Consider the following 25,649-nt stretch of genomic DNA (forward strand, 5'->3'; position numbering starts at 1 on the left):
GCTCTCCCACGTGTGTACAGCAAGCACTATACAGACTGAGCCATCCTCAGCCCTCATCCAAATTTATTTTAAAATACCCTTAAAAAAAAAACAACTTCAAAACATCACAGATAGCATTGTAGGTCAGGTATCTCAGTTAAGAGATTTTATAACCATTTAATCCATTTATAATGCTTAGTAGTTACACATATTCTCACATTCAGATTTCCTGGACAAGCCGGCCATGGTGGCGCACGCTTTTAATGCCAACACTCAGGGAGGCGGAGGCAAGCAGATCGCTATGAGTTTGAGGCCATCCTGGTCTACAAAGGGGAGTCCAGGACAGCCAAGGCTACTCATAGAGACCCTGTCTTGAAAAACAAAAGCAAAAACAAAACAGAACCGATTTCCTGGACAAAGTTGGAGATAAAGCATCAAAGGTTTCTGAGTACCTGCCACTCTGTCCCACAGGTCAGCAAACAGCAGCTTGATTACCATGGTAGTGTGGTTAAGAAGGTGGCTCGAAGGGGAAAAAGACCCCATAGGCCTCTCTCTGCAGCATACACCCCCATAATTCAGACACCTTGGGTGAGACAGCAGCGCGTGCAATCAATTCTCTCATCTCCGGTTATCTAACTCCAAAGGGGTTCCCTCTTCCCCCACCACCACCTCTACTCCCCTTGGTACCTCTACTTACCCTGCCTCTGTTTTGAATCTCTAAAATAATGTGACAAGTTAATGATTGTACAATTATCTAAATGTTTAACAGACATGTTATCTAAGTGAGTCGGATTGAGATTCCATCCCGCTGACAATAAACATCAATGGCGGAGCAGCGAGCGATAGGCAAATTATAGCGAACCCTGCAATTTCGATGCTATTAAATTTGGAGGAATAACAGCCTTGAGGCCTGTAAACTCTGAATAAAATAGGCCCTTGTGTTTGTCCAACTATTAAATCAAAATGCTACCAACATTCTAGAAAAAAAAAAAAAACAAGGCGATTTATGGCTTTTCAAGTTTCAGTTACACATAGGTTTTTATTAACTCCTTTCTGTCAGTAGGCAGCAGGGGTGACACTGGGGAGAAGGGAGGGTGTCAGAAAGGAAGGAACAGAGCACCAAGTGGCAGCAGGAAGGACAGAGGAGAAGTGTGAGGGGGTAAGGCTGGCTGCAGGGACTCTGATGGTGAGCAGTCTGAATGGGGCAAGAAGAAGAACACGGGAAGTCTCCAAGACAGTTTTATCCACCTGCATCCGGCTCTACCACTATCATTTAGGCTTCTTGGGACCCGTGATCGCCCCCATCAGTCAGTCACATGTGCGGAAGTCTACCTAAACCCCAGAGAGTGGCAAACCCTTCGCTTTTCCTCCACTTCTGCAGTTTTTATGTGGCAGAACGTCTTCGTCTTAGTCTCCCATGCAGACACAGTATGTATTTAATGCAAAGCTATGAAGCACGCTTGGAAATAAAGCAAAGGAAATTCTGTCTTCAGCTGAGGGAAAGAAGCTACATATCTCAAAGCAGAAGCAGCCAGCACTGCTAAGGCACATGCTGTTCTCTAGTCGTCTTCAGCTATGGGCATTTCCCAGATATTGTTGTAGTGCTTACAACAGGCATCTACTAACATGGAGAATATACATACATACATACATACATACATACATACATACATACATACATCTCCATCCCAGGCTTGTCCCAAACTCACCGTTATCTGTGAAGGTGACCTTGAACTTCTGATCTTTCTGCTTGCATTATCTGAGTGCTGGGATTACAGACATACACTACCATGTACAATGTATGCAATGTTGGGGCCTAAAGCCGGGGCTTGGTACATGCCAGACACACACTCTACAAACTGGACTACACCTACGTATCTTAAACATAGTCATCAAATATGAAGACAGGCTGAGAGAAAGTCACACTATCAATACAAGATCAGCTCTTAGGCTCTGTTCCCACACTACACATGTGAGTGTCAAAGAAACAAAGCATTTCCACACCCGCCCCTAACCCCCTGTGTCATTAAAGCATACTTGTAGCTGAAATAGGATGAAAACCGTCTTCTCCTTTCTCCTAAGTCATTGTCCCTTTCAAGTACCACACTGCCTCGCCCTATGTTAACAGTAGTATCCAACATCATTTTTTTTGCCATGGTAGGAGGGGAGGGACAGTGAGGCCCATGTGGGTCCTGCCCACTGCTGCTCCCCTACCCCAGGACCCCAGCAGAACACCTGGCATGAAGTGGATGTTTCAAGGTGACAACTCAAGAAGCTTTCTTCTCGAACCTGTCTTGGGTCAAGTCTTTTTTTTTTTTTTTTACCCATGCCCAGACAATCAAACACCACTGATTTGCTCAAACATGGCCCAAGGCAGGAATGATTCACAGGAACAGTGTGGGGATCCGAGTGTGGAGATGAATGCCTTCAATGCTAGCACTTGGAAGCAGGACAGAAAGTGAAGGCCAGCCTCAACTCGGAGTCTGATGCCAGGGTGGGGTAAATGAGGAAAGGAACAAAGGAAGAGAGGGGAAAAAGCAAAGAGAAAAAGAAAAACTGAGGCTGTTAAGGTGGCTTGTGAGGTACACGCATTTGCTGCACAGCCCTGACCATGTGACTTCCCGGTACCAAGGTCTGGGAATACAGCTCAGTGGCCGAGCACTCTCTTAGCATGCTCAAGGCCACAGCTTCAACCTCCAGTGGCACATGTACAAAAAGCAATCTTTTTACAAGAAAAAAAATATAAAATATAAAATATATCGGGGGCAGGGCTAGAAAGTTGGCAAAGCAGCTAGGAACATGTGCTGCTCTTGCAGCAGACCCAAGTTCAGTTCCCAGAACCCTCATCTGCCTTTTACTCCAGCTCCAGGCGATCTGACATATATTCTGGCTTCCTCAGGCACGTGCACTCATAAGTACCCCCGTCACCCCACAGAACACCCACATATACATAATGTAAAATAAACTAACTCTTCAAAGTACTGGGGAGATGAAAGAGGAAACAGAAGCATTTCCAAGGCAGTGGAACTGCTTCATATGGTGGCTGTGTGTCATTACATACACAGTGCTCTAAGCCTACGACATGACCCACACCAAGACGGAACTGAATGTCAGCTATGGGACATAGAATGACATGCTTAGCACATGGAGGCTCACTGAGGGGACAAATGAGCCATGGCACTGCAGGGCACTGACCCTAGTGAAGACTGCGCGTGTGTGAGGACAAGGGCTTCCTTGGAAGTCTCTATTCCTTTCAGGCAATTTTGCTTCAAGCCTAAAACTGCTCTAAACAAAACAAAACAAAAACAAAAAACCCATCATTAATGCCAGTTTAAAAATCAGCACTGAGGGAGCACCTCCCAAAGATGGCTGGAGGGATCCTGGGAGCAGTCGGGGGTGGGGGTGGGGGGGAGAGAGAAGGCAGTTTGTATAGAGCAGCAAGTGACAGCTGGGTCCCCCTCCCTACTCTACAGCAGGCAGCTTCCGCAGAACTGCGAGATCTGTGCTTGGAAAATAAAAGTCTATATTAGGCATCAAGCATGCCTTTATAGTAACAGCATGAAATTAGGTCAAGAGTAAATCTATGCTGGGGCACTGACTGTACAAACAGCAGCACATGACCCTCCCTCCCCAAGTGCCTATGACGTTCTGTGGCCATTCTGGGGTTTGAGCTTCCTCGTGTTAAATTCCTTGGCACACCATGTGAAACGCTATACGAATCACCTCTGATATTTATAAAAGTCAAATGCTATTATGCTTTCAATGGTGAGATCCTGCCAACTAGCATGGAGTCTGCCTGTCCGTCTGATGACTCACTGTCCTGACCTCCCTCCTACCTTCCACCTTGGGCAGAGGCCTGAAGCCCTGTCTTCCTTTTTTTTTAAATTTATGTCACGTATCATGGAGATCAAGGTTATTTCTAGTCATCTGCGTGTTCTTCTCGCTCCTGTTTCCTCCGAGGTTGGGCCTCGGGAGATGGTGACAGTACCTGAAATCTGGGTCTCATCACCCTGAGATGGCCTCTATGTGTCCAACATGCCCTTCTAGCCATGCCCAGGTCAGCAGATGGACATGGCTGGCTCTCAGTGATCTTGCTGGTGTTTACCCTTTAAACCTTTGACTCTACCTGCTACTTACTCCTGCATTTCTCCCACAGCCAGCCTCCATGAGGAACCCTTAAAACAAGGGCTCCCTTTTCCAACCGAAGATCAGAGCCAAGGGCATGTCTCACTCTTTTTTTTTTAGGTGTCACTGACATATCAAACGTGAGACGCGGGCCAGGAGAGGGAGGACGCAAACACCAAAGCTGAAGACAACAGTTTGCACTGCCCAAGGAGTCAAACAGCTGTTCTGGGAGGGCTAATCTCGATTGTGATCTTGAATGGACTTGGAAACACCCCTCTGGATATGTCTTTGATGGCATTTCTAGAGAGGACCAATTGAAGAAGAAAGATCCACCCTGAGTGTGGGGGTGTAACATCCTCTAGGTTGGAGTCTCCAATTAGGGGGGGAAAGGAGGGTGGTAAAAAACAGGTGAATAACTCTTTCCCACATTTCCTATTTCACACAGATGTCAGGAAGTTACGAGTCCCAGCTGCACATTCCAGGCACCATGAAGCTACCTGCTGCCACGCCTTCACTGCTATGGACTGTCTGCCTTTAGACTGTGAGCCAGAACCGGCCATCTGTCATTAAGGTGCTTCTTGTTAGGTAATTTTTGTGGTCACAACAATGAGAAAAGCAAGTGACAACCTTCTAGTCTCCTTTTGCCTAAAACAGGAAGATCCTCTGAACAAGTGTCCTCCACTGCCCACTCCCTGTTGGAAGGGAAAGGCGGAGTCCACAGAACACCCCTCACTGCTGGGTGTGTCCACAGCTTCTGGATTGAGAGACCAGCTTGAAGCCAGTTGTAAGTCTATGAAAAGCAGTGTCTAAACACTCAGTATGGTTGAGTGGCTTCCCCTGTCATATGGCAATGGGGAAACTAAACATTTTCTTTTTCTAGGCCAGTCAAAGAAAGTCCTTATTTTGTAGTCAGAGAGGAGAGAAGCTTGGGCTGAAAATGAAATCATGTTTGTTGTTGTTGGGTTTTGGGGGGGTTGTTTTGTTTTATTTTATTTTCCCCCTCTTAACTGACTACCTTTTCCAAGCATCGGCTTTAAGCCTCTGGTTTGCGTATCAGATTCAATACCCAAGGGACACAGGAAGAGAAGATAACACTTAAAAAAGGGTTTCCCTAGATCTCAGTGTTCTCTACCACAGATGAGAGAGAAATAATGCCTGCCTTAGTCGTGAAGAGTTAACGCAGTCAAAACTGCTAAATACTCATGAAGGCCAGCTCTTCAACTGTCCACTCCTAAAAGCAAGTGCAACTTTCTTGTTCGTGTCTTTCAAACGTGTGGCCTTCAGGAAGGTAGGAGCCAAGTTGTATTCACCCTTATGAATTACAACATCCACAAAGCACCTGGTGCACCCTAGGTCTAACACTCCAAAAGCCAAGAGAGTTAGCGAATGAAGGAACAGCCTCTTCCGTCTGACAGAAAACAAGACTGTCAGCTTAGAGTACCTTCTGGAACAGGCTGCGGCAGGAGACAAGGCTTTAACTTCTCAGGGTCAAGTTCATAGTCCAGTTCAACCTAGTTCCCTGTACCCAGGGGCGCAAAACCCAGGAATTATAAGGACCTTAGTCGTCTTTTGTCTGTCTGTTTCTGTCTTTCTGGGAAATGGGTAGGATGAGGTAGAAAGTCTATGAGAAGGTTGGAGATTCAGAACTCTAGGGATGTGATGATGGCAGACATGAGATCCTACTGGGAAACTCTCATCTCCTGAGTCCTCCAAGGCATTACTTTGGCCTCCCCTAAGATGTTGTAGGGGACATGCCTGGTACTGCTTAAGGCTGGAGCACCTGCTTAATCCTGTGCCTAGTTCTGCATTGGGTCAGTCTCGTTTATATGTGACAGGGCAATGGCACCTTTGGACATTCCAGGCCCTGCATTCTTCTTATCTGCCATATCTGCCACATGAATGTGTTTGAAGTATAGGCCTGTTGTGCTCTTATTCCTCTGAATTGCACTTAAAGAGTGGGCAGTGGAAGACACTTGCTCAAAGGACTCTTCCTATTTTAAGGCAAAAGAGACTGGGAGGTTCTATCATTACTTTTCTCATATGGGTCTTGATACTATGCTGAGCGAACTCTGACTTAAAGAAGTTCAACAGTCCAACCATGATAGAAAAAATTTATAAATGACAAAAAGGTAAGACTGTGTGACACCAGACCCAAGTCCTGGGCCCACCATGCACTGGTACCCCGGGCTCTACACTTAAGACTTAAGGCTGCACGTATCTCGGAGTCCCTTTCTTGTATATCGTGCTACCTAAACCTAAGCCACTCCATTAAGACCCACACTTGCCAAGAAAGCAACTCTTTTCCGAGGCTATCCCACCCATCCCTCTGCCTCTGTATGTTGATTCTCCCTTAATGGTCATAAGCATGTGTACCTGTGCTCACTCCTGTGTCTTGAACTCTCTGACTCTCAGTCTGGCTCCCACACAGACTGGCCTTGACCCCGACTCTCCCATGTACACACCACAGTAGGCAACTGCCCAGAGTTCCATATGGATGCCCAGAATAAAGGTTCCCACGTGGCAAGCTTCATGGGCGCCTCACTTTCCTGCTGCCTTCTCCTTGGAACATAAGACTGTCCCAGCCACTCCCCTTAAGCCCAGTAGCCGAGACAGCTCCTCTGCCCTCTTATTACAACCATCCAGTATTGTCTGTTGCCCCCAGGCCTGTTCAAGTCTCAAGAGGGCATGAACAGTGCCTTGAACAACGTTATGATTTGTAAAACCCACTCCTAATTAGTTTGGCTTTGAATAAAGAGGGTAATTATTTTTAAATTTATTAACTGCTGCCTGGCCGGAGAAGTTTCCAGATCAAATGACAAGGAGAGGCTATTTCTGCTCAGTGATGTAGCAATTTATATTACTGATCGGTCATTAAAACCTCGGGCACAAAACCACTTGTGTTTCCTGAGCCAAGATAGTGTCCGTGTGTCAAATTTCAAACCCAGAGTATAAATTAAGCCATTAATGGTATTTATCAGTTTATCTGGGCTTAAAGAACTACTTATTAATTTAAGATGGTCCTGTTACTGAACCCAAGAGATGCCTTGGTTTTGCATACGAAAATGCATATACATGCATGTGTTTTCTCACTCTGGTTTGACTGAACAGGGTAAAAAAAGAAAAAAGAAAAAAAAAACTTCTGATGTGTAAATGAAGAATGAGCCTCTCAGGGAGCTGCCTAGCGGTTAATTCCTCGCTGCTCTGCAACCCAAACATTTTGGAAGCAGCAGTGTTTTGCAGTATGTATCTGTCATAATATAAAAGGTGTAAAATGATCTCTGTTTATCTCCTCAAAGTCTTTGCTGTACCCAAACAGAAAACCAGAATGTGACAACAAAGCCGGAGCCCAGCCCTGCCATAAGGATGGCCTCCCTGAAGCGCCAGCTGAGCCCATGGAGAACAGGGTGGGGGTGGGGAGCGTTGGGAGAGGTGTCATATGCACCGGGATAGAAATCCAGGCTAAGAGGAGTCAAAAGGGGGAGAGGTGACGGTACCATCTGCTTAGCTTACGCTGGATCTGCTGCTACTTTCTACTACACTCAGTTCTGGGGCTCAGTAATAATCTTCAAGACACTGTGTCTTGCATCCTATGTAGTATCTGGTGTTAGCATCCGTCCCCATGTAGGGCCCGTAAACAGGGAATGCCTGGGCCGGTCCGAATCAGGGAAATTATATCCTACCCCAAGATGAAACTGTGAGCATCAAGAGTGTTAGGAATTCTTAGTTAACTGGGTCATGAGGAGCGCCAGGACAGGGCCATGAGGTAAAGGACAGCACAGGCTCTCCCTGACGCCGTTCAGCCCACAGGCTCACAGGGAGGCGTGTCCACGCAGGCAGCTGAGGAGCTACGGGAAGGCTACTGAAGTTGAAGTTGGGTCAGGTTTCGGCTCTGTGGGTCCTGCTGGGTTCCTTCTAGGCCTCCATCTTCTGGTCTGTAAAATTGGTCAGCTGAGGCTATTTATAAACAGATGTAGCTAAAGTATCAAGTGATGTGAGCAGCTGTCAAGGCTCCCCAGGGGGGAGGGGCACCAATCCTTCCCCTCTCAGATGGCTTCTCTGTCCTCCTGTTAGCTCTCTGGTGGCACCGGCCACCTCACTTGGCTAGTCTGTCTCCAGTATTCTTTTATTTTATTTTCTTTCTTGCTTCCTTTTGTTTTGTTTGTTTGTTTGTTTGTTTGTTGAGTTAGGGTCTGTCTATGTCCTAAAGCTTACTATGTAAACCAGGTTGGCCTTGAACTCACAGAGATCCATCTACCTCTGCCTCCCAAGTGCTGGGATTAAAGGTGTGCATTACTATACCTAGGCAGTATTATTTTTGCTATTCCTTTAGAACCCCTCTCTTGGGTCCCTGTGTGTGTGTGTGTGTGTGTGTGTGTGTGTGTGTGTGTGTGTGTGTGTGTGTGGTGGGGGGCGGGGAGCTCATGTTTCCCAAGCTGGCCTCAAATTCAGTATACAGGTGAAAATGAACTTCTGATCCACCTGCTTCTACCTCCAGAGATGACGGGACTACCAGCATGCACCACCATGCTCTGTGTACGTAGTGTTGGGTGGGAACTCTGCCAGCTGAGCCCAACTCTGGCTCCTGAGGCCTTCTTTCTAAAACAGGGACGGTGAATAGAGTTTGCATGTTCTTTTACTGACATTAAGGGAAGCCCAAGGGGTACAACAGAGTTTGGCAGGAAGTAGTATTCGTACAGATAAAGGAGCCTTGCCACACATAAGGGAGAGGCTCGGGAGTGACACAGCCTCCTCACTGAGTGCCTGCTCGGTACTAGTAGGTAGCTGATGTTCTTAGCTTCTGGGGTAGTTTGCCCATAGCCTCCACCCTGCAGCTACCTTGGCCTTTCATCCCAGTTTCCCTACTCTTTGTCTTTGCCTGAGCTTAGTTTTCTCAGTCTTTACCTAGAAAGTCACAAGTGGTCTACTGAGTAGCCATCACAGAAGACACTGGAGAGCTGGTTTCTCTTAGATGGAGCATCTCTCTGCTGGCTGAGAGAAAGCAAGGTTCACAAGACCACCCTTAGCTCCTCAGTGTTCTTGGAACATGGCCGTGCTGTTACTCCCTCCAAGCACGCGCCTAAGACACAGGCGATAGTCAGTGAGCGCCTGGGCCTGTCTAAGAGGAAGCAACCTGATGCTTGGCCTCGGCACTCTGCTTGCCCAGCCTCTGGTTTAGAAGGACGCTTGCTTCCTACTGCTGTGAACTTAGTCCAGTTGGACAGAGCGAAGCTACATGACAAAGCTGCCTCAAAATCCCCCCCAGCTACCCTAGGTCAGAATTCCTGGAATGGGATTCCTGAGTCTGCATGGTCTAGCAATAAGAAAATGGCACCAGAAGCCAGGAGTGGTGGTGCACACCTGTAATCTCAGCACTCACAGAGGCAGAGGCAGGTGTATCTCTGTGATTTTGAGTCTGGCATGGTCTATAAAACAAACTCTAGCACAGCCAAGGCTACACAGAGAAACCCTGCCTCAAAAAAAAAAAAACAAACACCAGAATCCAACCTAATCTTCCTTTGTCCCCTCCAGACACTGTAGTTGCTTGTCTCCAAGATGGCTGCCACTAATTTCTTTCTCTGTAAGTTCTCACTAGGAGGGAAATCTAGGCTTGTACTCCTTTAAATGTGGGGCTGACCTGTGACAATATTAAACAGTAAAATAGAACAGAAGTAAGACTGTATGTTTCTAGTTGTGTTCCCAGCAGGAATGGGGCTGCTATCAGCGCTTCATGACTCCCGTAGCCTGAGGTTTTAAGTCTTCAGTAGAAACAGACAAAAGCTGCTCTGCTGCTGACAGGCCAAGCCAGATGAGTCCTAAGTCAGATGTGTAAGCAGAGAAGTCACCGTGACACACACCCCAGAGGACCATTTAGAGGGTGCCAGCCCCAACCATCGCCCAGTGGCAGCCATAAGAGAGTCCAAGTGAAAACCATTCAGCTGGGCCCAACCAACCCTCAGAACACTCAGGTCTTCTAAGGGGTTGCCGGAGTGGTGCCCCACACAGAAACTAACAGCTGGGACATTTCTCTTTGGTCAACTCCCAAGGCAAGTTCCACAGTGCTCTTCCACACACACAAATCAAGCCAAATCACTAGCACTCAAAATGCCCCAGTGGAGCATGGGAATGTCACTCAGTGGTAGAGCACATTTAGAGCAAGCACGAGGCCTGGGAGTTCCTCTCCAGAGTTCCCCCTCTCCAAGGCTCCTTAATGGACTATTGCCCCTCCCTTCTCTATGCGTGCGTGCGTGCGTGTGTGCGTGCGTGTGTGTCTTTTCTTACATTGCTATATCTGTATTTATCTATGAAAATACAGGAGGTGGCATATGTGGCCTACCAGTTAGTCTTCCTGACAAAGACAGATTGCAAATGCACGCACGTACACTTTCGCCCATCTCTAAAAGCTCCAAAACACACAGCATGCAGCATATCTACACTTTTAAAGTATACAGTTTAATGGATTTTAATATACTGCATAATCATCACCCCAGACAACTCTAGAACATGTTTTGTCTCCCCCGAAAGAAACACTGGATCCCTTAGCAGTCAATCCCCATTCACTCCTGACATCTGCAGTCTACGGCCCCTACTAATGTACTCCCGGTCTGGACAGATTTGCCCATTCTGGGCATTACACGTGAGCGCGGGGCCATATAATACATGGACTTTCATGTCTGGCTTCTTTCAGGGAATGCTTTTAAGGTTCAGCCATGCTGTAGCATGTCTCAACACTTCAACCCTTCTTACAGCTAAACTGAACTCAATGACCGTGTCCACCTAGTCTTTTGCTTCTTTGTTAACTGACAGTGGGTTGTTCCACCTGACCAGTGCTGTGGATGCTCACATTCACGATTCTGCATGGACAACGCAGTTTCATCTCTTTCAGTAGACAGGAAGGAGCAAAACTGCTGTGTAATCTGGTGGTTCTATGTTTAAACCTCTTAAGAGCTTCCAGGTGGTTCTCCAATGTGGCTGTGCCTCCCTCTACCCTCCCGTCGGTAACATGTGAGGCTTTTGGTTTCTCTGTGTCCTCAGCAACGCTTGCCACTATCTGTCTCCTTGGAGAGCCACATCCTGATGGACTGAGTGGTATCTCGTTGCGGCGTGATCTGCATCTGCCTGATGGCTAATGGCACGGAACATCGTTTTATGTGTTCTCTAGCTATGTCTATCTTTGGAGTTGTGTGGCATTTCCTTTACTTGTTTGTTTTCTAGCTATCTGTATTGTATTTTCGGCTCGTAAGAGCTCTTTATATTTCCTAGCTATAAATTTCGCAAGCCATTTGCAAATAGTGTCCCTCTCCTTGTGATAGTTAATCTTCAGTGTCAACACGACCTGGTTTGCAACCACTTGGGAGACACACCTCGGGGCCTGTCTGAGAAGCTGTTGCCAACGAGGTTTACCTGAGGAGGGACATGGCTGACTTGTAAGCTCAGTGAGCCAAAAATCACCACTTCCACCACTGTGCTGCTTGTGTCAAGTACTTCGTCACAGCTGTAAAACAAGGAACTAACACGCCCCTCAGAAGAATGCTTAGCAAACACAGACTAAAGCTCAGAATCCAGGACTGAGAGACCTGCCTAGTTTCCATGCTCACTGGCCATTTCTGCTCTCTGCTCTGCACACTGCTCTTCTGAACTTATGAGGCCCTACCTGACCTTGAGACCTTTCCAAGTGCAGGTGCCACTACCCAGGCACTCCTCCCGGGGAATCTGAGCAGCTCACCCCTCACTGCAGGCTTCTGCTCAGATGTCACCTTCTCAAAGACGCCTTCTTCCCTAACCATTTTATCCAAAATACCACATTTCTTCCTCTCATTTTCTCCCACGCATCTGCTTTCTTTTTTCTTGGCAGCAGTCACTTTAACTTTTCATTGTATGTCCCAGCAGCAACCTCAGTCCCATGAGAGTCAGAATTGTGTGTCTTGGATGCTACCATATCCTAAATTCCTCCACCAGCCTGGACACACTGAGGGGACCCAATAAATATTTTTACATTGTATCAATCAACTACTGGCTATTAAATTCTTACTATGAACCAAATACTCTACAAAGCACTTTAGGTAAAATATTTTGTTTATTCCTCACAAAGCCCTGTTTGTAGGGGGGATCCATACTGTCACTGCTCCATTTTCCTATTGGATGAGGAAACCCACGTAAAAAGAGGCTAAATAATTAGTCCACGGTTCCATTTAGGAACTGCCATAGGCACTCCAACCTCCTAACCATCATGCTTACTCCTGCTCCTTACTTAAGCAAGCCCCTGCCCTCTTTTAGGACTCCTCCTCCTCCTCCTCCTCCTCCTCCTCCTCCTCCTCCTCCTCCTCTTCTTCTTCTTCTTCTTTTTTTTTGACTTAAGAGTAGCCTCCCTGTTAGTTTACAGGGTCCCTGAAAGGCTAGCCAAGAGAGACCATGGCATGCCATGAGCAACCAACCAGTGTGAATTTTGGCCATGATGGCAACAGGGCTGTCAATCATGGTGACAAAATGGTGCTGACACTGTGCAATCAGCACCATTGTATCCCAAAGAGCTCTACCTCTGTCTGTTAACACTCTTCAGCCCTGTGTCTGGATGGATGTGTTATAGACGATGACTCAACCGGTTACAGAGGGAGGATCAGTCGCTGTGGCTACACCAGGGCTTCTGGACATCACCGGAGAGAGTGTAAAGAGGTTTCCTGCCATTAACTATGGGAATTTAGGCAACACCACAGAAGATTCCTTAGGCCCCCAGCAAGAGCTTGCAAGACACCTCAGGAAGATGAGAGCTCAGCAGCTTTTTACAGAGTCTTGGCCTAACTCAGAATAGCTGTTTTCACGGTGGGGGTGGGGGTGTGTGTGTGGGGGGGAACTGTCCTGTCTGTAATGCTTGTCCAGCCCCATGGACAGGCGTCTATACAAGCCCATTCCTGTCCACAAAGACCTTGGACATGATGATACCATTTTTCCCAGGAAGAGGATGTCACCCAATCCCCTGACCTCCTTCGTACTTTAATACTGGCTAGTCTGGGGGACTAGAGACAGGGACACTCACCAGTATGGGTCTGTCTGTGTGTCTCCAGGGCATCCTCCTTTGAGAACTGGGCACCACACTGATCACACACAAAGGCTTTGGCACCCGCTGAAAGAAACAAACGGTTAACATTTAGAACCACCGTCCAGAGGGTGGGGCGTGTCCTAGGTACTAGGGGAGCAGCGGGGAAACCTGTGAAGGTTCTGAGTTGGAGCTAATCCATAGCCCCAGTAGCTAGCCCAGATCTGCCTTGGACAGGTGAGCACCCAACCAGGCCTCCCAGAGGAGAAGCAACAAAGCCAGCACAAGTAAGACAAACTAAGGCAGAGTCTAGCTAAGAAGCCCCATGAAGAGGAAAGGCCAGCTCTGTTGGATGGCTAGATAGGAGCAAACCAGACACCAACACGGAGAGACATGTGACGTTGCCTTGTAATTCATGAAAAAGTATATGCCTCTTATATCTACATACCCGCTGACTCAAGTCTGTGCAAATTTAACTCACTGGTGAACCCCCAAACTACCAGTTGAATCTGACCCCTGCAAAATTTCCCAGTACTTCGGATATTAGCTCTAAAGTCCTTCCTAGGATGCACCCAGATCTTGCTGCCGTATTCTTTCCTGCTTCATTTCTCACCTCATTCTCCTCTAGCCAGAATGAGCTGCGGTGACTCCCTGAAGGAAGGGGCTGTGGTCCTCCTCCTTACTGCCCATTCTTCCACACCTTTCTGCCTCTCTGCGTCCCTTAGATGCTCAATCCCTAGTCATCCGCGAGGCCCCTGCTGTGATACCTGCGCCTTCACAACTGGGCATGGTGACTGTGACTCAGCTTTCTGTGCCGTGACACCCTGAGAGCCCGACTCCCTGAGAAACCATTATCATCTTGTCTTCAGCCTATATCTGCCTCACTCAGGGTGGGAGACTATGGCAACCTAAACTCCATCCGTATTCTCAGGGCCAGCAAGAGCGGTACTTGGATAGCTCAAAGCAACGGTGTCGCCATGTCGCTATGAAACATCACACTATTGGCTCGGCAGTTTCCTACAGCTCATCGAAGGATCCCCCTTCTCAAGTCTCAGTGCTTTCCCATCTAAACGTCTTCAATAGACACCACTCCACCATGTGGGTTTACTCCTCCCCTATCCTCTATCAGTCCTGAAACACTGGAAGACTCAAGGTTGGGTTTATATGGCCTGATCCTCCCTTGAAGGCCGTATCATTTCCTCACACTTCTTTATGTAAGAGATTTGCCATTTGTACTACTTCTTGATTCCTTCATTTTACCTCAGGGTCTTCCATACCCTGACCCAGCAAGCCAGACTGTCCCTTAGCACCATCTTTAGGTGGTGCCTGACTCTCCTCGCGTCTCTGTACTAGTCACACTCCTGTTTATTTTATGCCATTTCATGTACACGACCACGGACCATGGGCATGACCTCCAGCCGTCACTGCTCTGCCCTTTGCCATCTTCTCTGTACGGTTCATTGTGTCCGAGCTCTTCCTTACGTGTGTCCAAGGGTCTTAGTAATACCTTGTACGAGCCAGACAGTTTTTATGCACATTTGCAGGCCCTCCGGCTATGTTCAATCCACGTAGGATTTCCCACGGATTTGCAAGATACCTGGCACCATGCTAAATGCTGAACATGCATTACTTCATCAAGGCCTAACAATTACATCTGGAGTGTGCACCGCTACTGCCCCCTGCTTTGAGGATGAACAGCCTTCGAGCTCAGAGAGGTTAAGAATGTGCCAGCTGTCACACAGAACAGAGGGCAGACACAGATGCACATCTCAGCAGCCTGATCTCAGAACTCTTAATCCTCCTTATCTTCAGCTTCCTCGGGCTTGCAACCGGAAATAAGCCTTATGGATAACGAGGCGAGCTCCCCACTCCCTTCCAACAATGCAACAAAACCAAATCCAGTCGCCCACTTTATGTATCAGTGTTTCACGTCAAACTGCATTTGGAAAAAAATTGTTCCAGTACTTTTTTTTCCCCCAGCTGAGGATAGACATGGTTGTGCATGCGTATTTGTAAATCCAGCACTCAGGAAAATGAAACAGAGGGATCATAAAACCAGCCTGGGCCACATGGTGAGTCCCAGGTCAGCCTGGGCCACATGGGTGAGTCCCAGGTCACCCTGGGCTACATGGTGAATCCCAGGTCAGCCTGGGCTACATGGTGAGTCCCAGGTCAGCCTGGGCCACATGGGTGAGTCCCAGGTCAGCCTGGGCTACATGGTGAATCCCAGGTCAGCCTGGGCTACAAAGAAAGACTTTGTGTCAAAAGAGTAAGTTTGAAAACCTGTGCCTTAAGGGGTAAGAATCAAAACACAAAGACTTAGACACCAAAGAGCAGTTCTAGTCAAGGCCGAGGACAAGGGCTGACAAGCAACCACGATCTCAGCCTCACTGGCACCTGTATCTCCAGTAGCAAACAGGCTACGCATACTCTAATCTGTGTTCAGCACAAGAGTTGACTAAATAAAGAGGACTGAAAACACTCCAGGGCAGATATGAAATTGCTTTTCCTGAAGAGACTTCAAAATAATTATAGTCCTCTGCCTCAGGTGACTGGGGCTGAGTTTTACCTGGGGGCAGGAGGAGGCCTTCCACAACCTCTGGGTGTCCCCAAGAGCCACGGGATCTCCTCAGGCCAAGCACCTGGCCCATGGCTTACAGAGCTTTGAAAATGAAGCCAAGAAAATTTCTATGGGGACGATGGCAAGGCTGCGTCTGTGTGTTCAGAGGTGACAGCTAAGACCACTTTCATCTATGTTCTGGGGGAGGGAGCACACGGGAAATGCTTCAAAAAAGCACACAGAGGGTCAGGATGGGGAAAGCTGGGGCTGGATGGAGTCCCCGCTCCCTCACAATGAGCAACTTCCCGTGAGCCTGAATCATTAACCATCAATGATTTTCGGTGGATTTGCGAGGGATCTGATTCTCTTTGGTTCTATCTGTTCTCACAGCTCCCTGATGGAGACTGGGAGGGGCAGGCACCTCGTGGGCTCGGACCATTGCTTTGGAGCCTGTAGCTGTAATCAACTTAGGAACCCAATAGTGCTGTGAGCTTCAAAGGGATGTGGCGCAGAGAGGGTCTTAGAAACAGCCGTCAATGGGGCTGTAGGGAGCGTCTCGCTTTCATGGCGAATGAGCAGAGAGAGGAAGGAGGGAGGGAGGAAATGAAGGGCAAATGTGCACCATCACCCACGGTTCGGATGAAGATAAAAACAGACCAGCACACAGCAGCTACTAAAAGATTGCCTCCTCAGTGCCTGCCTGACCGCATCAGGTGGCCTGCAACGTCCCCTTCTCTCCACACTTGCCAAAGTCAAGATATTAAGCTCAGCATGTGAAAAGTCCCTCTCCCGCAAGGAACCCTGGGTCAGCCTCCAACGCTCCACTCGGAAGCACAGACAATGGTTCCCACGGCTGGATCCCATTCATGAAGCCCTACTATTCCTTCCGCCCCTCCCCAGAGAGGCTCACACCTCAGACTCTCCACAAGGCCGATCTAACACCAGAGCGGAGTGCCCAGATGAAATCCCCTCTCCCAAGAAGGCTGTACATTAACTTGTCTCTGTAATGGCTGGCTCAGAGGCAGAAATATTTGGCAGCCCTGAAATTAAAAGTGATAAATTTCCTCACCAAGCTTTGATCGATAATAGAGGCCTCATCTGTTAATCAATAAGACAGTCTCTGCCTGTTTACTGTGCGTATGTTGTTCCCTGCTGCCTTCGGTGTGATGTCAGGTTTGCATTCAAAGCAACTCGATCTGTATAAACCACACCGCCATTCCTGAGATGCATAACAGTGACATCATCTACCCTTGATACATTTAGAAAGCATTCATGGAAAGGCTGGGGGATGGGGTGTCAAAAGTGGCCGTGCCAGCTAAAAGAAGGTGGGTGCATATGGGCCTAACAGCAACATTTACCCTGGGGCTCAGCCCAGAGCCAAAAGAACTCCAGGGACACAGCTCTGAAATGGTCCTGATTGTTACATCCTTCCTACGTGAGGCTGTCTCATGGGTACCCATCCGTAAAGCCAGGAGGTGGGTGACATAGAGCTTATAATTACAATGCGAACGCAGTTTTTAAAGAGGCCAGGTAGTAGCGTGTGATACAGAGACAAGCGGGGTGCGGAGGAGGGATCAGAGCAGCAACCTCTGATGAGTTGGCATCCTGGTGGGGAAAACACAGGAGAGCAGGCAGGAAGAAACGAGATCGCTGTCATGAAATAGCCTCTTGGCAAACGGAGAACAAGGAGACCAGGCTGGAGAGAGATGGGGGGGCCTGTGGGAGGTGTGGCTGGCAGAGCTGAGAAAGGGACCCCATAAATGGAGATGTGAAATGGAAGAGGAGCAGTAACAGGAAGGAAGGGGAGCTGGTCCCATCCAAACCTTTGTATCAATCATCGTGAACTAGGAGACCTGCGGCCCAGGCTTGAGTCAGATACTTGATGCTGTGGACATCGCACAAGATTCAAGTCTCCTTACCTCAGTAAACCTGTGGCTCCCTGGCTATAAAATGGGTTTGACCTTATCTGTCTAATTTTCTCGTTACATTTTAACTTATTGATAAGGGGTGGGGCACGCTATGGCAGGAATGTGGAGGTCAGTCTTCTCTTTTCACCATGTGGGACCCAGGGATAGAACTCAGGTCCTCAGGTTTGTTGACAAGTTTCTTTATGCAGGATGGCACCTCACTGTCCCCTCTGTTGTTTCTTTGAGGCAGATGCCAAAAACTAATAAGTACGAAAGTCTTTGCTGAGTAGAGATCACTGGGATTTATTCATTCCTCCCAAGGTGGCTGTGTTGTGGTAAAGGACTTGGGAGCTGGGTCGGACAAAGTAGTTCAACCGTGGCAGAAGAACTCACCAACTGTGACACTTGGGGAGCTGTCCATGTCATCTGTAAAATGGGATCAGGAAGAGTAAGTGCCTCAGAGAACTGGCAAGAGATGCGGACCAAGTGCATAACCTCCTTATTGTGGGTGGAGACAGAGGAGCAGTAAACAGCGGCTACCCCATCACTGCCACCTAGGATTCCTTTAAAACATGGCCTTTGTGCACCTGAAGTATGATTGATTTTACTGAGATTCAATGCACTGGTATTTGAGAGCTATTTATCTTGTATAAAGTGAGTCTCACGTTTGTAAAGATGTATTTCAACACACACACACACACACACACACACACACACACACACACACACATCCTACCTCGCTTGTCCTGTTGATTTAAAAGGCAGTGGTTGTTTTGTTGAGGGGAGAAGAAAAATCTGCCATAGGACCAATATGTCAGCATCAACAGCAATTCAGTCATCCACCTCTTAAATCTTCTGGGGGATGAGCTCCTACAGCCTCCAGCCTCCTGCAATGGGCCTGCTTCCTGTTTCTGTCCTGCCTTCCCCAGCACATTGGGAGCTCTATGGGAGTAGACTTGGGTATAAAACTGGCCTGAGAAGGAGACGGTGGGCATTCAGAGCACTGTCAGGCTGTTGCCTTGGGTGGGGTAGGGGTGGGGGTGGGGGTAGAGAGGGTGGGGTGAGGAGGGGGGAGGGGGTGTGTGGAAGGGGGAGGGAGGGGTGGCGAAGTCCTGAATCTGCACCTTCTGGGTTCTCTACAGGCCCTTTGTAGAAACTCTAGGTCGTGTTTGTTTCTTGCTACGACTCGGGCAGCGCACAGAGAAAGGAGAAAAAGTTAGAAAAATGGGGCTCCTATTTCCTCTTGGCTGTGTACCCCACAACAGCAGCAAATTCCTTCCTTCCCTTTAATATACTCTGAGCCTCTCATCTCCAGGCAGTCTTCCCTCAGGAGGCCAGGACGGACACTCACTGGCTGGCGGAGGTTTGCTTTCGGGGACACCCTCCCAACTAAGTTTATCTGGGGGAGGATGTCAATAAGTCTGATTTATGTTAGAGACAAACAGACATTCTTGCTCTTATCAGATACTCAGGGACCCCCACATACCACAGTCCAAGGAAGCTCTCAGTATCACACTGAGGTACAGAGAGTTGCCTGAATAGCCAGGGTTTTTCAGGGTCACTTTCCCCTTGGGAGCCCCAACTTCCTGGTGCCATCCAGGTTAGACAGAGGCCACAAACAAATGCACAATCAGGTAAAGGTTTGGTGAGAAGGATAAGCTGGAGCTAGTCTAAGGTTTCAGCAGGACGGGGAGGGGTCCCCACTCTGAACCTGCACCCCACCCCCACATCCCTGGCTCACAGGAATCAAATCAAGACCAGCCAAAGGCACTAGAAAAACAAAACAACAACAACAACAACAACAACAACAACAAAAACCCATAAAGCTTTACCTAAATGCCAGGATTTCAGTGAGAGCAGAGCTGAGGCCCAGTGGAAGCCATGGCACTCCCCACAGCAGCCTCCTCCTCCTCCTGTCCCTAGTACTCTTGGCAAAGTATAGAACCTTCTCTCTCATCTTCCTAACCAGAAATGGGGCTGGGAGTAGGGGTTGGGGTCCTGGGCATGTAGAAATCCATAAAAGATACTACACACAATCAGATGCAGAGGGGTGTGTCTCTCTAGAGAAGCAGGGCTAAAGCCAAAAGAAAAGAAAAAAAAATTTTTTCAAAAATCCCTCGTTCTTCAAAGCCTCCCCAACCCCCAAGCTAATAATAATGTTTTTAAAAGGAGCCGCTGAGGGGGTGGGGGTGGGGGGTGGGGGACACCTAGTGCCTTGCCAGCAACTGATGTTGAGTAGTGTGTCCTTTTTTTTTTTTTAATTCCTCTTGATTTTAAAATAAACATCTTGAATGTTCTGATGAGATATGCATGCCTGCTTACATAAGGAAGTACAGAGTGTACCAAAACAGCAGACCCAAAAAAAGCATAAGCTGTCAGAACAAAGAGTACAGACTCGGGCATTTTACAACAGGCCACAGTGTACAGTTTTATTTACAGTACCTCTTATCAGACCGAGAACAGCACACTGGCTGCCAGTTCCAAAGGCCAGCACTGTGTGTTCCCTTCCCTCAAGGAGCTGTGTACTCCCGGAGAGCGCTGCCTGCAGCCTCACACCCGCTCTGGCTCTCTTCAGCTCTCGCTTTCTCCTTTATCAACAAAATGAAAAACTGGGAAGGATCCGTTTTTTGCTAAGGGACACAGGACAGGAAAAGTGGGGACAGGTGGCCAGATGCCACCGAATGGAAGCCCACCGGTTCCAGGTGTGCTGCTCCAGGGTCTGGCTCTATGGTACTACAGTTGCGGTGGGGACACCGGCCCCACTCAGAGGCCACGGAATCCAAGGTCCCGAATCAAAGGGAGGGTGCAGAAAGCCAAAGGAATGTGGGGTGTGGCGGGTGTTGTGTGAGCTGAGGGTGGCCGTGTGCAGAGCCAGCTGTTGACTTGGAAAAGGCTAGTACCTTGTGCATGGCTCAGGGTCTACTCTGAAGGAGCTGAGGCCTTGGGATGGGTTGGGGACAAGAGCTAGGCACTGCTAGACCTGAGAGAACAACACTAAGCTAATGGGGTTGGAGAGGCAGCGTGCTGTCCAGTGCCTTGAGAGTTTGTAGCAATCTTACAGTCTCCTGTCTCAGGTCCCATATGGAAAACAAAAAACAAAACAAAACACCTTGTCCCATAGTTTCCTCCCACTTGAACCTGAAAGGCTTGGAAAGAACTTCTGCCATAGTTCTTAGTCCTGGAGTCTGGCTTGGTGGTGCGCACACCATCATCTCAGCACTTTGGAAGAAGAGCCAAGAAGATAAAGAGTTCAAGACTACACAGACCCCGTAGGAGACTTAAAAACACCTCCAACACACACACACACACACATACACACACACACACACACACACACACACACACACAGAGAGAGAGAGAGAGAGAGAGAGAGAGAGAGAGAGAGAGAGAGAGAGAGAGCTACATAGTAATGTCATTAAAGACATGCATTCCAGAATCAAAGAAACCTTGTTTCAAGTCTCAACTCTACCAGTCCTAGCTGTCACCCTGAATGCGTGAGTTGTTTCCCTGTGTGATCAGGTGATGGTTAATTTGAATTATACATGTAAAGTCTTTAGCCCTACACGTGCATACAGTAACTGTTCAATGAATGCTACACGTCATAAACATCAATAAATTTACCATTAAGATTCCCCAAAGTTACTATATAAGATGGATAAAACAAGTGACACGAGGGACACGCTGTAACATTTAGGATACATTTTCCACCCCAGAAAAGTGAAAAGAAAAAGAAAGGAGAAAAGCTACCCACTCTGATAATTCTTCATTCAGCAGAAATTAAGGAAAGACAGGTGTCACTGAACAGTGTGCCTCCCAGCTAGGGGACCCCAATACAAAACAACGGTTACAAGGACAGACCAGAGTCTAGGAGGTCAAGGACAAGGTGTCTCTTTGATCCGTTTCCATCATCACTCATGGGCAATTTTTAACATCATTATCTTCTAGGCATCCAGAAGGTGACACGCAAAACCAGTGACTGCTGAACTATGTAAAAAAAAAAAAAATCCAAGTCTGTTGGTAAATTGATGATAGTTACTTACACACACACACACACACACACACACACACACACACACACACACACACACACACTCAAGTCTAAGAGCTGATCTGGAGGGTCTCACCTGACTACAGTCTCGGGCGCCACTTCCCCATAGCAACTTCTGTAACTAGGTAATCAAGGCCCCATGAATGCCTCTTATTATAAGGCCTATGAAGGATGAAACAGCCTTCCACACACATTATACTGATGGGGACCAAGGCTGATGGTCAAGCCCGGGGAGGTGCTACAGTGCTGTGGGGCTTCGGTGTCTTTTGTTCCTAGTGGCGCAGTATGAACTCTGAAGCCTTACATCCATATCATCTCTCTCTCTCTCTCTCTCTCTCTCTCTCTCTCTCTCTCTCTCTCTCTCTCTCTCTCATCTCTCTCATCTCTCTCCCTCTCTCAAAGGGGGAACTGTTTACCTTCATACAATAGTTTAAATAAGAAACTGTGTGAAGAACTTAGTGCATCGTAAATGTCCAAGTCATCATCACTAGGATGGTGACAGGCTAGCTTCACATCCTCAGGCTGATGAGTAACAGCCCCCCTCCCCCCAGGTTTGTGCCTCCCCTGTTCCCCCAGCTCCTGAGGGGAAGGCCCATTACAGAAAGTGAATAGCCTGGATAGACGAGACACTACCTCGAGGCTCTTGGTTACAGACCCCACTGCTTGGGAAAGAAAACAAGGCCACACCTAGATGCAGTATGGCAAATTACCTGCTCCAGAGCAACTAAGACATGCCCGAAAGCAACAAAAGAAATGTGTTCAAGGTCTCTGACTGTCACTGCCTGAGCTGGTTTAAAGTTTAGGAGGAAAAAAAGGGAATGGAGCGGGGCAGGAGAGATGCACCCAGAAGGTCACCATCAAAGAAAGCCCAATACGCGTACAAGAGCGAACATGACTGCTCTCAGCCTTGGCACTGGGAAGGCTGACTCTGGCTGCATTTATTGAGGGCTGGGTGCCTCCGTTCAGCTTGGAAACCTCTGATGGAACAGATGGAGCAGGGTCTGGTGCTGGAGCCATCATTAGCCTGGGCCCAGAATGGACCAAAAAGGCCACCTTGGAGGTTGAGCTGAACTTTCAGGTGTTCAGAACAGTTTTATCTAAGGGAGTTGGTGCTGCCATCTTGTCTAGGTTCTATTTTTAAAAGCCAGGGAAATAACGAGGGGGAAATACGGCCATTTTGTGAGAATACAAAATCTCATACTCTAGACATCTTCCTTGCTGACCTCACTTTGGAATGTTCAGGTAAGAGATTCAGAGCAGTAAGAGGTACTTCTGGTACCAAGCAACCCCAAGGCCCTATCTTCCACCTAAGCCTCAGACCTCCTCTTCTCATCTTTAAACACCACACTCCTCCTTCTGTCACATCCTCAGACTGCTTGGTCCCCAGCTGATATCCTAGAACACATGCATGTCAGCACAAAACACACCTGCAGCATACATGGACTGTACTTCCCAGGGTAAGAATTCACATGGCTTCTTGGACAGAAGCTCAGAGAGAGGGGGTGGGGGCAGAGGGATGCATGTGAGTCTGAGGACATCCTGGTCTACACAGTAAAACCCTGTCTCAAAAAAAGGTGGTGGTGGTGGTGGTGGTAAGAAAAAAACAAACAAACAAACCAGGGCTTGGTATCCAAAGATACCAACCAAGGACTGGGGCACTGCCTAGTCTATAAAACTTCAAGCTTGTGCCTGACACTGCCCAGGTACCACCATCCCTGACACTGCTACTACGTTTGGCCTTGTCTTTGGGACTAGGAAGCCTTCCTCCCCCAGGAGCATGCTGGTCCTCCCCTCCTCCAGGCGGCTCCTCCTTTTCTCACCAAGGATGATGCCTTGTCCTCTCAAAATGTGTGATCTCTTTGTGACCTCCATACGGACAGTTCTCTTATCTCCTCTCTTTCTAGAATCGTCTGCTCTCCCCTACTCCTTCCATCTCTCTCCAATTCCTCTTACAACTCTGTGGTGTTGAGTGCGTGCGTGCGTGCGTGTTAAGTAGTGATAATATTTCAACACTTGGCAAGACACAGCCCTTCCGAGGAGTTCAAACCCTGTCACTAGTGTGACCACTACAGCGCTTTTAGAGAGAGCACTTGGCAGGGCTCGGCAGGCCTGTTCTGCATTATTCCCTTGACTGTGAGCTGTACAAGCCCCAAAGATGGTGCTTCTCTTCTAGAAATGCCAACCGGAAGCAACATCCAGCTCTCCCAGGTGTCCAGCCCAGGCTGTCTCCTCCAATAGTCCTCCTTTTGGCATCTATGGAAGCAACATGCCCTGTCATAAGAAACAATAGTATTCACTCAAAGTAGAGAAATGGACTCGTGTTAACAAAGGACAGCACCCTCAAAAGACTAAAACTGACAAGGTTTTCTTGCTTGACCTTCAGTTACCAGAGTCCTTTCAGTTTCACTCCTCCTGGGCATCCATGGTACATTAAGGCTTTGTTGAAAGCATCCTCCCTCTTGGCTCCCAGGGTTCCCCCACCCCCACCTTTCTCTGCATATCCCTCTGATAACACGCTCATTTACTCACTGCCCTAACCCCTTTACCTCAAACAGCAGGAGATTTCAACAGGGTAAGGGCTAAATAGGTAAAATTTAGTCCAGGCAATCCATTCTAAAATCTGGACCTGCCAATCATTTAGAACTAATACCATTATTTTCATTTCTCTTCCCGTCTGGAGGATTCGTTAAGGGAAAAGAAGCAACCAAGCCACCTTTACTATTGACAGCAGCTAGGAGAAGCCCCTCCATCTGTTTTCCTTGCTTCACTTCCACCACCCCATCTCAGACCTTGCACCCCAAGAGCCTGCCACAATCCCTTTCCCTTCCTCTGCCCCCCTCCAGTAGCACCTCCAGGCTGCCAACCTCTCCAGGCCTGCTGTGGCTTTCAGAAAACAGAGTGGGGCCTATTTTTAGCCCTTCTCAGCCTAAAAACCTCCCCAACACCCATTCAGCTTTAATCGCTTTATTGAGGACAAGAAGTGAGCTCTCTAGCCGGGTGCTTCTGATGTTGGGGAGTAGTAAAAAGTTCAAACCGGTTAGAAATGACACTCATTGGCTTGCCTTTGGTGTTTCTGGAGCCCTAATTGTGGTTCCAGCCACGGGATCTAAGGAACCTTGTAGGTTGCAGAGTCTGGCTCTGTGGCCCCCTGCACCATAATTGAGGTGTTACATTACAGCCGCGGCTCTGCCGGCTTCAGGCTCAAAATTCAGAAGGCTCAAGGCGCCACACTTCTCAAAACAAAAATATTGCCTGTCACAATTAATGCCCATCTCCCCAACTGGGGGAAAACAGGACTGGCAGTCTTTGGTTCACGCTCTACAAAAGGTCCCGAGGGTGCAGGGGACTATGTCCAGGGTGAAGCCCATGGCGTTATTAAAGTCCTCCTGACAACCAAAATGACATCGAATTGCTGCTTGAAAACAGAGCGGTTTGTTTGGTGTAATTAGAGGACCTGCGAATTTGGTGTGTGCAGAAAATAGACTGTTGGCAGTGCTTCCGCATGCACCTCTGGACTGTGACTTCCAGAGCGTGAGGGTCAGCGCTTGCAAGTGGGCAAGCGGCACCACGTGAACTTCAGGCTGGAGAAGCGGCAGGTTGGAAAGCTCAGACAAGTAATAAGCACGGCTTCATCCATACAATGGACACGGGGTATCGACTGGAAACAGGTCTTACCCGCATCTGATGAGCCAAAAGCTCCTTCCCCTCTTTCCTTCTTTATTCGTTGTTGTTGTTAAGACAAGGTCTTGTTGCTAGGTAGTCCTGGCAATCCTGATACTCACTATGCCTTCTAAGCTGCCCTCAAACTCATGGTAATCCTCCTGTCTCAACTTCTAAGTGCTGGGGTTCTAAGCATGCTGAGCCAGACCCCACCCCCACCCGCCTGTTCTTCTTAGGCAAGGTACCTGAAAAGCACCTTCATAAGCTTCCTGCGTTTCGAGAGGCAGAGGCAGAGGCAGAAATGCCTCATTAACTTTGCTAGCTAATTTTACAATTTAA

General features: G+C 48.1%; 1 protein-coding gene across 4 annotated transcripts in view; it reads right to left on the reverse strand.

Annotated features, from left to right (window-relative positions):
• Positions 1-25,649, reverse strand: part of ZBTB16 (zinc finger and BTB domain containing 16) — a 182,929-nt gene that overhangs the window by 51,834 nt on the left and 105,446 nt on the right. For all 4 annotated transcript variants that reach the window (XM_084781353.1, XM_084781354.1, XM_084781355.1 and 1 more), the window contains exon 4: positions 13,136-13,222. In XM_084781353.1, coding sequence (XP_084637479.1) covers positions 13,136-13,222 — 87 coding nt within the window. The remainder of the gene's footprint in view (positions 1-13,135; positions 13,223-25,649) is intronic.

This window comes from Acomys minous, assembly GCF_964271855.1.
Source record: "Acomys minous genome assembly, chromosome: 5".
NCBI lineage: Eukaryota > Metazoa > Chordata > Mammalia > Rodentia > Muridae > Acomys > Acomys minous.